A 12,879-nucleotide genomic window follows, 5' to 3' on the forward strand; every position below is an offset into this window, starting at 1 on the left:
TTGAGCTGAAGAGCTGAGGGACAGTGCCCAGGCCCAGAGTTCAGGCCCTACTACCGGACCCCCCAAAAAAAACAAAAAAAAAAGAAAAGAAGGTCTAGAGCCTGGTGTGGGTGCCTCATGACTGTCTACTTGCTACTGAGATCTAAGGATCATGGTTCAAAGCCAGCCCAGACAGGAGAGTCCATGGGACTCTTATCCCCAAGTAGTAGACACCCAAATAAAAAGGCTGTAAGGGAGCTGTAGCTCAGAAAGTAGAGCACTATCCTTGAGCAAAATAGCTCAAGGACAGCACCCCAGCCCTGATATCATGTCCCAGAACAGGTGCTTGTGCGTGCACATGCGCACGCACGCACACACACACAGAGTCTATTATCCCACAGTAATATTCCATCCCTTTGATCTTTGTCTCATCTTTCCAGCCTATATCTTCAGGATACCAATTCTTCAACATTTTTCAGGATCTTCAACTTGTTGATCTCCATATTACCTCCTACCCATTGGCCATCTCTTCTGCATTTTCTTTCTGCCTGTAGAAGATTAAATAACCTGTCACTTAACTGACTTGTAAAATTATTTATTTAGTTATTAAGTAGTTGTACGAAGGGGTTTCAACTCTAAAAGTCAGGTTATGAGTGCAATTCATCTTGATGAATGTCACCCCTTCTTTTCCTATCCCATCCCTACCCTCAGGTCCCTTAGTTCAATTTTTACATAATGTAAATTGAATTTTCTACCCTTTCTTCCTCCATTCAGAAGATGGTTTGGCTTCCTAAGAATAATTTTGTTGAATGGTTTGGTATTAACTGTCATTAAAAAAGAAAACCCTGATATCTTCACCTGTAATCCTAGGTATTTAAGAGTCTGAGGTCTGAGAACTGAGGTTTAAAGCCAGCTCTGCAGACCAAACCAGTAAGACTCTTATCTCCAATTAAGTGCAAAGAGCTAGTGGTATTAATGGTAGAGCACCACTGATTAAAAAAATAAGCAAGAGGCCCAGTTCCTACAAAAGACATACATACACATACACACAGATATATACACACATTCATTCTCCACAAAACATTAATAATTTAAATATATTCACCCTATTTTTCATCATCCCTTCCACACAAATACAAACTTTGCCTCCTTTCAGACTTATTTTTTAGGACATATTAAAATGATGGGTAGTAATAAAATCATACAAGCGAAAACACCAGTGCTACTAGCTCCATGGCCATATGGAAGTCATTTATTCTGCCACTTCATTCATTCCATATGGAATAAGTACCCAATTGCCATCTATTAGCTATATAATTTGTACAAAAACACAGCAAGTTTTGTGGCTGTGGAGCTTACATCACGTTCTATGTAACTACCCAGTGTCTCATATACATAGGACTAATTGTGATCCCCTAGCCAAAGAGTGGAGGCCCACTTGAGAGAAGACCCAAAGCCATCAGATGAGAACTTTTCATCAGCAGGCCTTCCATGAGACTTGTATTACAGCCCCCTTTTCCTTTCTTTTATTTTGAAAGAGATGATCTCTCTGGAGATTGACGTAGTCTTTTTCTTCATCCCAGCAGTTTCACACATGGTACCCTTGGTCATTGTGGTCTTCCAGATCTGGTGTGCCCCCTGCTTTGCCTGGGATTTGTGTGAATGAATTCTGGGAGGAATTCTGGGAGCTCACTCTGGGGCAGGGCCAGTATCATGGGTGGAACTAATGCAAGGGTGAATGTATATATCCAATGCCTATGTTGAGGGTGGGCTGAGGGTGGACTCTAAGCCGAGGGTGACACATATGCTGGGCCTGTCCCAATGCTGGACTCGGGGCAACATTGAGGGTGGGCCTACCTGTGAGCAAGCTGGGGAAGGCCTTATACTGGGAGCAGGCCTATGCTGAGGGGTGGGCCCCATGCTGAGGGCGGGCCCTATGCCACAACCAACCTATGCTCGGGGCAGGCTTGTGCTGGGGGAGGGACCTCTGCCGGGATTGGCCCAAGAAGGAGGCAGGTGCTATGCTGGGGCGGAGCTTACGCTGGTGAGTGGCCTGAAGGACAGGTTTTTAATTTTTTTTTAATTGTAAAGATAGTGTACAGAGAGCTTACAGTTACATGAGCAAGGTAATGAGTCCATTTCATATCAAGCATTGTTACCCCCTCCTTCGTTTTCCTCCTACCATCCCTTTCCTCCCCACCTCCCCAACTCCTCCCTTCCCAACCCCAACTCCCTGAAAAGTTGTAAAGTTTGTTTTCTACAGTGTTTTAAATATATATATATATATTTATTATCCTTAAATAGTTGTACAAAGAAGTTCCCATTCTACAAAACAGTATATAAATAGAAGGTGTCTGACAACATTGTCACCCATATCTCCTAACCCATCCCTTCTCTCACTTTTTTAAAAAACTGAGATTAGGTGATTACATAAATTTCACATATTTCACAGTATTTTGGAATAGTGATACTTAGTTAAAGTCACAAACACAAGCCGGGCGCTGGTGGCTCACGCCTGTAATCCTAGCTACTCAGGAGGCTGAGATCTGAGGATCGAGGTTCAAAGCCAGCCCGGGCAGGAGAGACCGTGAGACTCCTATCTCCAATAAACCACCAGAAAACCGGAAGTGGCGCTGTAGTTCAAGAGGTAGAGCACTAGCCTTGAGCTGAAGAGCTGAGGGACAGCGCCCAGGCCCAGAGTTCAAGCCCCACGACCGACAAAAAAAAAAAAAAAGTCACAAACACATTTTAAACTTCACAAGGCAAATTGTCATTATCATGGTCTATATAGTTTGTGAATTCTATGAGCTTTGACAATACAAATTATTTCTTCCACATCAGGTGATGTTTGCATTTCTTTCCTTTTGCTTAGTATAGACTGTTCCCTCTTTCCCTCTCATTCCTCCCTTCCCATAGCTACCTTTGAATAGTTCTTTATCTTCTATGTCCAGTAGAGCTGATGGGCTTCTTTGTTGTATGTTGTTCAGTTTCCCACTTACTCTGTGTCCTACTCATGGCTTCCCTCCATCCTGTGCATGTATCTCCCTCCCCTCCTCCCCCCACAAAGTTGTGAAGTTTGTTTTCCACAGTGTCTTGTACATCTCCTTGTTACAATGGGTCATCCTGTATCTGGACAGAGCTTTGATAGCGGTTATCTCCAACTTCCCTCGAGGAAACTTAGTTCTGTCTCCAGCACTTTCCTGGGGCAAGATGTGGGGTCCCTTGCAAAGAGCTTCCCGAAAGCCTGGGAGACCTTTTGACTTGCCGAGTTGCTCTGCAGCTGTGCTCATCTGTGGAGCCCGCTGGCCTCTAAGCAGCCTGGGAAGCCTCAGGACCGGAGGCCGCGGCCTGGGAATCTTAGCTGCTAGGCCCAGATCACTCTCCATTGGAGCTTGGTGGAGCAATACACCTTGGGTCATCTCTACTGCTGTTTATCTACCTCTTGAGTCCTGTGATCTGTGGGGCTTGGCCGAGTGGTGGAGCTGAGGGCCCCGACTTGCTGCGTGAGGGTGCCTACCTCACCCAGCTATGCAAACCATGCAGTGAAAAAAAAGGCACTTTAGGCGCTAGTGCCAGAGCGGAGGATTTTCCTGGTCACCCTGCTGAAGTTTTTCCATAGCTTTGGTGCACAACCTTATCCACCCCCAAGAGCCACAGTGTTCTAGAAACATCGGGCTTGATCTAGTAGGATCATGATTCCATGTGTGCCAGTTCTTTTGCTATTGAAGAGCAAGAAACCAACCAAGTTCTCTCACTGCAGGACCTGTATCCAGAATGTGGAGATGACCCACATTTCTGCCAAGACTGGCTTCCAGAAGATTTGGGCTTGACCATGAAGTTCCTAATGTCCTCAATGAAGCAAGCAGGAAAGGTGTGTAGAACGCAGGTGAAAGGACAAGGCAACTCAGGAGGCCGGGGCCAGGATCACCTTCCACAGACTTCAGGACCTCATTTCCGGAGCCATCGTGACAACTCCACCTGTAGGCTGGCTGTGTTCTAGGGCAGAGAATCTGAGACCAGTGTCTTCAAAGCCTCAGGAATTGAACAATTCTGCATTCATGGAAGGCCTAACATGCATCCCATGCACCTTCAGATGGCAATGTAGTTTATATTAGCCTCTCCTAGAGGTAGAGGGACATCTGGGGTTTTCAACCTATGTATTGAGATCCAGTTCCTAGAACCTACAATTCGCTCTTTTTGAGGTATACAATTCAATACACTTTATTTGCATTTACAGAGTTGGGAAGCTACCACTTAACATTACCATTCTATAATTTTAGATATCTTTCTTCACTCCAGAAAGAAACTCTATACTCAATACTAGTCATTCTCTTATTCTCTTACTGACTTCCCACTAGAATTTTAGGACAAACACTGAAGTATTTTTCTCTGTCCTATGTTCTTATTCTGGACATTTCATGTAGATATGTCATGGCTTGTATTTTCAAAGTTCACCCACCTTAAAGTACATATCTATCTATCTATACTTCATTGCTTTTCATTGTCAAATAATATTCTGTTGTATAGGTATCCCCTTAGTATCAATGACTAATTAATATTTGTATGAACTCTTCCAGACTACCTTTCCATTTTCTAATACCTTAATCCATGTTTCTTTTGAGATGTTATATTTGTAAGGAAGAATATTTAGTCCTTATTTAGGGTTATCCTAGGTAATCTTTATTTGAAGCTATTGTAATTGCAGTTCCTATTTAAACTTGGTATTGTCTAGTAACTATAACAAGTAATATAGCCATATTACTCATGCACATGCATTCCACTTTAATGAGAATCTCCTCTTCTTGCTCTTTCCCATCTCCCACCCCTCTGTTGTTAGCAGCCTTCAGTGAGATTACCACCTCATACATAGCTTCAGTGTAATTTGCTATCATTTACCTTCCATTCTCCTCTCCTTTTTACTTCCCCAGACTGTCCCATCAGCTCCATGTATGTGTATATGTACATATATATGTATGCCTTTAAAGTCTCGATTCTACAAGTGAGAGAAAACATATTTGGCCTTTTCAGCTTCGCTTGTCTAACTCAAAATGATGATCTCCAGTCCCCTCCATTTTATTGTAAATGACATAGTTAAGTATTTCTTTATGACTGAGTAATATTATATGGTATATATTTACCTATCAGTTATCAGGTACCTACGCTGATTCTGCCATTTGTCTATTGCAAACAAACCTGCAATAAACATGGGTGTGTGGGTGTCTTCCTTGTATATTGATTAGATTCCTTCAGATATATATGCCCAAGGACAGTATGTCAGGGTCCTGACATGTACAATTTTTAGTTTTTTAGAGGCTTCAGGGTATTTCACACATGCATATGGTGTCCTTTAATCAGATTGATGACCTTTGCTTACTGCCCCCTTCCCCATTCTCTCTACCCCTTATTATTCAAAAGCTTTTTTCTTTTGTAGTGAGATTTCATTATGTCATTTTCAGTTACAGATGCAATGTTTTCAAGAAATTTTCAACATTATTTTCCTTTCCTCTTCTTCTTAATGCTACAACAGCCCCACAGTGACAAAATGTTGTATGTTTGAGTGTATGATCTCCTGTATCTGTTTACATATGTGTTTTTCCACATATGAGAGAAAACATTATGACTTGCTTTTCTGAACCTGGGCTAAAAACAATATAACTTTACTTATCTTTGTGGCTGAATATTATTCTATTGTGCATCTCACATTTCTCATTGTGCATATCACATTTCTCAAGCCACTTGACAGTTTCTAAAGCATCTATTTCCATAGCTTGGCTATTGTAAATAATGCTACAAAGAAATTTATAGGTGCCTCTCTTATATTCTGATTTACATTCCTTCAGATACATGCTACAGAGTATTTTCACTGGGTTGTGTGGTAGACCTGTTAGTTTTTTTAGAAATCTCCATACTGATTTCCTTAGATCTTATACTGATTTACATTCCTATCAACAGTGCATTCTTTCTAGTATTTGCTGCCGTTTGTGTTCTTGGTGATAGCCATTTTGACTGAAGACAGGAAAACTCTCTGTGTTTTTATTTGTCAATGGCAAGGGATTTGAGCATTTCTCCACGTTTGTATTTCTTACAAAATATATTTGTCTGTCTGGTTTATTTGCCCATTCGATGTGTTGCTGATTTTTTATGGTAAGTTGTATATGAAAATCACCAGAGAGTTATTTCTACTGCATTTAACAAGTTTTATTTGTCTGGCATTTATTTTCCTCTTTCAGGCTCATTCAATCATAAATAAGGGGTATAATGTTAATTTACAATTATTTATTTTTTTCTCAATTCTTTATGTGTGTGGGAGCAGGACTTGCTTTTAATCTGGCCCAACATTGCTTTGTGTACTCCTTCTACTTCTACTTTCTTACATTGCTGGGAATGATAGATGTGCACTACTCATTCCCAGCAGGCTTCTCTTGACGCTAGGATAACAAGTGTGTAACATATTACTCAGTGATTGGTTGAGATGTAGTTTCATGAGCTTTTTATTCCCGGGATGACCTTGATTTACAATCTCCCCTCTCTGCATCCCAAGTAGATAGGATTGGAAGCTTCAGGCACCACTCAGCCCTATTTCCTCCCAATTCTGTGAAATGATAGCTTGAGCAATTAAAACATTTTCCACAGGAAGTGGAGCCATGGCTCATGTGGTAGAGCTCAGGGATGGCACGCAGGCCCTGAGTTCAATCCCCAGCACCAATAGAATAGTCATTTAAAAATTCCCTAAGTCCTCTCTGTCCCTTTTGCCTATTTGAACCAGATTAGGTACCGTTCAGAAAACATCCAGGCCCTTGCTCATTCTGTCCAATCTATAGGGAAAGGCAAAAGATCAATCAGAATACATAATACATGGTAATTCTGAGATACTGGGCATAGGATGAAAAAGGGAGAGGAGATCCCCATTCAGGACTTCTCCACTTTGCGTTGTCCTTTCCCTTTTATTTGTAGCTAATGTCACTTTGTGTAAAATTTTATCATTCTTCCTGAATTTTCTTTGTTAAATACCCTGGTTCTGTTGATCTGGTGACAATTTTCCTGTTACCTGTCATGTTCCCTCTGGGAATTTGTTCCAGTACCAACTCTTTATTTTTAGCTAACATATGTCTCAGCTTAATAAAGCCTTTTGTTTCAGAGATCTCTTAGTTTTATCAGTTTGGGTTAACAGAAAAATTCCCTCCATTAGATTCAGGAGAAAAAAAAATGGGCAAGATAGTAGATGTCCTGAAATTATTATCCTAGGCTCTTTGGCCTTGGTACATGCTCCCCTCCTTGGGCCCCCAGTCTTTAAGGAGCCTGTGTCTTTAATTTTCTGTAGTTAGAAATGAACTACATTCCGTTCCTCCTTCAGTGACATCAAGCTGATCAGAGTCTTCTGTTTGGGGTTACCATGGGAACAAAATTCTTATTCTCATATTTGTTGGCGAATGCCCAATAGGTAAAGACCATGGGGTGAGTGTCTGAGCAAGGGTAGCCTTACTGACTTCCCAATATGTCAGTTGGGCACAACTTCTCATCTCTACCAATAGAATGAAAATAAAATGAATGAGTTTTTTGAGGGAGGGCTTGTGGGATGGTATGTGGAGGACAGAGGCTGACGGGAGGGGATGTGGGAGAGAGAAGGCTGGCTGGGGTTTTTGGGGGGTCAGCTGAGTGAAGTGTTTGTGTGTGTTTGTTAGTACTGGGGCTTGGACTCAGCCCTTGACACTGTCCCTTAGCTGTTTTTGCTCAAGGATAGTACTCCACCACTTGAGCTACAACTTCACTTTTGGCTTTTTGATGCCCTACCATAGGAGATTAGAATCCTAATGGACTCTGAAGTCCTAGTGGACTTGCCTGCCTGGTCTGACTTTGAACTTCACTCTTCAGATATCAGCTCCTGAGTACTTGGGAATTCTGTTGACTTTGAGTGGAGGATTTTCCTGGGACCTCCCAGGGCCCACTTAGCCTGAGTGTGAAATCTAGTTGGGCCAAGTCGTGCTACCGTGTTGCTAGCCAGGAAATGTCTTAACAAGCAAGCTTGAATAGGGGGAATTAGGAATTAAAAATGCTGAAAACAAAACAAAAATCCAGCAAAGTTCTTACCCTGAAGGGTAGCGGGAGAATCAACTACCATCTAGATCTGGAATAGGGTTAGATCTTCCTTTATGTCCAGTTGTATATAAATTGAAAGATGTGAGATGGTCTGAGTCCAATCATTTTGTCCAATCATTTCCTGCTGCCCCTCACCCTCTTTTGAACCACATCAACCACAGCAGAAGCAGGGCTGGCTACAGGTCTTCTGCTTTGCCTTGCCTCTTCTGGTTCACATCGGTGGGGCACCAGATGCTAGACTGAGAGCTTTGAGCATTCTACCTTTGTGTATGACCTGTATGGCTGGACGGGATGGAATTTACAAGTGTCTGCTCTAGGTTCAAAAGTCAGAATCAGTATTTTAGCCTGAAACCATTTATATTTTACAAAGAATATTTTCCTGTTTCTTTCTATTTTTATTTCTTATCAAGGGTTTACAAAGTTACAGCACATTTCTGGTGGCCTCAGTGTAGACACTATATTATTACTTATTAACTTGGCCATTTATTTGGAATTTTTTTTTGGGCGGGGAGTAATAGTATAATAGTAGAGCTTTCACTGAGATCCTCAAGCTCTTACAAAACTTTTTCCACTCAAGGCTGATGCTTTAACATTTGAGCCACATCTCCATTTTCAGCTTTTTTTCCTGGTTAATTGGAGTCTCATGGATTTGTCCTATCTTGGCTTGCTTTGAACCAAGATCCTCAGTGCTAAGTAGCTAGGTTTAAAGGTATGAGTCACCAGCCCCTGGTTGGGCAATACCTTTTTATTTCCTGTTGACTTCTAATTTTCTAGTATAACATATATCCACTCTATGAAATATTGAGGAACATACCACTTTCTCTCTAATGCTTTTGATTTATACTGCACAATGTTTCTAGATAGAAAAGTCATAAGTTATCATGATGTAGTGAAACTATTTTTATTTAACTTTCTAAGACCTCCTATGTAGCAATTGGATTAATCTGTGAAATGTCTTGTACTTTAGCTAAACTTAATATATTTTGAAGATTCAAAAGTTTTTCTGTATCTGGAAGTAAAATAAGAAACGCAATTGAAGAATGTATGTCTCAAGGAATTGATAAAATCTATAGAATTATAGATCTGATCATTTTGTGGGCCAAAAATTTGGAAATGCTGAGCACTACATAAAAACTTTGTATGTGTGGCTTTCCCCCTATTTTTAGCGATACTATAAGTCTATTTTAGAAATAATGAATATAAAATTCTTATGTGCTTTCCTTTTCTTAGGATTATTGAATTTGAGATATTTGTATGATGATAGAATGATCAGATCCTTTTGCAGATCCGTGTACTACTGGTTTGTATACATCAGACGTCACAAGTAAGTCATAGGACTCAAATTCAAATGTGCTAAATTTTGAGCAAAAATCCTAGGCTTGTTTAGTAAAATCAGGAACACAGCTATGCCTTTTTTCTTAATAAAGTATATGGAAATGTTATTTAACATGTTCACAGATTAAAGGCCTTGTTCTATGCCTTTACTGTTCTAGAAAATACTGAAGTTTAAGCACTGTGATAGCCATGTTCCAGTCCCTTTAAGTTTCACTCTGGGGGTGGCTGGTTGTCCTAATAAAGGTGGATAGTGTGGTAGGGATGAGAAACTGGTATTCAGCCTAGATCTGTTCCACAAGGATAACACAAGAGCTTCAGTTATTTAATTAACATCAGAAACATACTTCATTACCATGGTGAAGGTAAAATTAGTTTTTATTAGTGATATTAGTGCCTTATAATTCAGCATTATGTATGATAGAATATGAAAACATAGGCATGGATGGCTGCAATCCTAACTACTCAGGAGGCTGAGATCTCAGGATTGTGGTTCTAAGCCAACCCAGGTAGGTAAGGCCATCAGATTTTTGTCTCTTAATTAACCACCAAAAACCTAGAGGTTATGAGTACACCAAGTGATCGAGTGCTAGCCTTGTGTGCCCAGACATTGAATTGAAGCCCCAGTATCTGGCACCAGAAAAAAATCCAAAGGGAAGAAAGATGTGACTCAGCCCAAGTATTTTAACGGTAGCTCACATTGTATAAATAGGATGTAAGAATCTGAATAAAGCCTGTGGTGTATACCCTTGGAAGAAAGTTGATTCCTATCAGATCCTGTCTTCAGCTGCTGGTTTATTCATGTCCCATGGAGAAGACAGTATCTGTGCCCCCAAGCAGCTTACTAAGGTAGTTTTTCAGTCTTCATAGAGTGCAGTTCTCCCTCACTATATTGCAGTTCCCTTTTTGCAGCTTTATTATATCATGGGTTAAAAAAAATCCAGGGGGCTGAGAAGGTGGCTCAGTGGTAGAGTGCTTGTCTTGCATGCATGAGTCCCTGGGTTTGATTCCTCAGCACCACATAAGCAGAAAAAGCCAGAAGTGGCACTGTGGCTCAAGTGGTAGAGCACTAGCCTTGAGCTGAAGAGCTCTGGGATAGCGCCCAGGCCTAGAGTTCAGGCCCCATGACTAACCAAAAAAAAAAAAATCCAAATCTGTATTGCAGAGTTTTTGCTATATCATGGGATTTTGCTGATAAAATTATGTAAATTTAAGAGTGTAGAAAGTGGGGCTCCGGGCATGTGGCCTAGTGGTAGAGCACTTGCCTAGCACACATGAAGCTCTGGGTTTGAGTCCTCAGTACCACATAAAGAGAAAAAGCCAGAAGGGGCGCTGTGGCTTAAGTGTTGGGTGCTAGCTTTGAGCAAAAGAAGCCCAGGGACAGTGCCCATCCCCTGAGTTCAAGCCCAGGACTGGCAAAATAAATAAATAAAGAGTGTAGAAAGTATTTAAGAGCATAGGAGGTATTTATAAGAGTGTGGTAAAGAGAGTGGGAATGGTTTATAGGAGAGTGGGAAAGGTTTACAAAGCCTTAAAATATAAACATAGATGTATCTCCATATATTTATGTATATATAAAATAAAATATACTGCTGCTACTTTACTGCTACTTTTACCTCTCGCAGGGGTCGATCACTGTATACTCAGAGTTCTTGTAGCATCCATAAATGTCTGATGCTTTGTTTTGGAGCCCCAAGTAGTTCACTATTTGCGGTTTGCTCAGTATCTGACAGTTTTCTTCCTCAGTAGAAACCACCTGAAGTGTACATTCTTTCTAATAGTCTATATATTTTGGTGTTACAATTGCATGTTGGACTCCTGGTGGCAAGCAGCAGCTATGTAGAGATGACTTTGTTTTTAGTTAAATTCAGTCTTTTTTGTTTCTATTACTACTACCACTACTACTACTACGACTAGTACCAGTATTATTATTATTATTATTTTGTATGTGTAAGTGTCTTTTTAGCTTTTTACTTTTTTCTTTTTCCCAGTGCTGAAGATCAAACTCAGGGTCCTTTTCATGTTCTTCCACTGAGCTAAATTTTGATTGTTTATAGTCTAAACAAAATATCCTTTAAAAATGAATTCATAGAAAAGAAAAAAATCATTCCAATAAACTAAATTTTCTTTTCACAATTTTTTGAGGGCTTGAACCCAGAAGATTACTTCATAAGTGTTTCATAAAGTGCTCTACAATAGAGCTCTTCCTTTAGTCCATACCAAATCCTATCCCATACGTACCATAATTTAGACTACTCTTGACCTGTTTACTGTTTCTTTCTTACACAAGACTCAATAGGGGGGCTGGGAAGGTGGCTCAGTGGTAGAGCGCTTGCCTTGCATGCATGAGGCCCTGGGTTCGATTCCTCAGCACCACATAAGCAAAAAGAAAAAAGCCGGAAGTGGCGCGCTGTGGCTCAAGTGGTAGAGTGCTAGCCTTGAGCTGAAGAGCTGAGGGACAGCGCTCAGGTCCAGAGTTCAGGCCCCACGACCAGACCCTCCCCCTCAAAAAAAAGACTCAATAGAAACTAGTCCATGGTATTAGAATATTTGTGCTAGTGTTTTTACTTTTGTTTTTCTTCATAAACTATTACCTGAAACCATCCCTTCATTTCTGACTTAACCCAGTGTTTCGTTTACCAAATGGATTGCAGGCTAGCCTGAATGGTACACAAAATAAGGAAGAAGAAGAGGAGACTCATGAATTCTAAATTTACCTTTTTTCCTTCTTCCTCTTTCCTACACACACACACACACACACACACACACACACACACACACACACACCCCTATAAGTGCACCTATCAGATTGTTTCAGGTTTCAGTTCTGTGCTCTGAAGTTGTTTCTTTAGCTCTGTCAAAATTCCTTGTTTGTATTTGTTTTGTTTTGTTTTTCTTTTTTACATTTCTATCCTGAAATCCTACAGTACCAAGAGTCTCACTGCCCTCAAAAATGTCTGACTGCTTTTTTGTGTCTTTTACTTTGTAGCAGAGTGGTACATGCTACAACAGATACTAGAACATGTCCTAAGCCTGAAAAAACGTAAGTTGACTTTAAAATAATATGAGTTGTAAAAGGAATTGGGACTTGATGACAGACAGATTTCCTTAAAAACCACTGGTTTCTGTGGGTAAGTGGTAGAGCATTAGCCTCCAGCAAAAAAGCTCAAGAACAGCCCCAGACCCCGAGTTCAAGCATAGACCACTAGCAAAAACAAAAACAAAGTTGCACACAGCTCTAGAGGATAGAAGTGTCAGAAAAAAGTGCCTGCAGGCTCTCTACTCTACTTCCAGTGTGTTTGGTAGCTAGTTGGAGACATGAGTCTCATGGACATAAGCACCCACGCACGCACCCATGCAAACACAACAGGCTCAGGACTCAGATACCGTACTGGCCGTTGTCAACAATACTACTGGGTGAGTTGTTTTCTTTTGTCATTCACATGGTAAACCATTTTTGTGGATGGAGTA

General features: G+C 40.7%; 1 protein-coding gene and 1 long non-coding RNA gene across 2 annotated transcripts in view; both read left to right on the plus strand.

Moving 5' to 3' along the window:
• The first annotated feature begins 3,890 nt into the window (after positions 1–3,890).
• LOC106001367 lies at positions 3,891–12,451 on the plus strand. The gene is made up of 3 exons (XR_001175834.1): positions 3,891–4,181; positions 9,307–9,400; positions 12,398–12,451. It is a non-coding gene; the product is annotated as an uncharacterized LOC106001367 (long non-coding RNA).
• A 312-nt stretch (positions 12,452–12,763) lies between these two features.
• The window catches only part of LOC106001365, a 45,701-nt gene continuing 45,585 nt past the window's right edge, over positions 12,764–12,879 (plus strand). The window contains exon 1 of the mRNA XM_013036469.1: positions 12,764–12,825. Coding sequence (XP_012891923.1) covers positions 12,764–12,825 — 62 coding nt within the window. The remainder of the gene's footprint in view (positions 12,826–12,879) is intronic.

Source organism: Dipodomys ordii, unplaced genomic scaffold (genome assembly GCF_000151885.1).
Source record: "Dipodomys ordii isolate 6190 unplaced genomic scaffold, Dord_2.0 Scaffold289, whole genome shotgun sequence".
Taxonomy (NCBI): Eukaryota; Metazoa; Chordata; class Mammalia; order Rodentia; family Heteromyidae; genus Dipodomys; species Dipodomys ordii.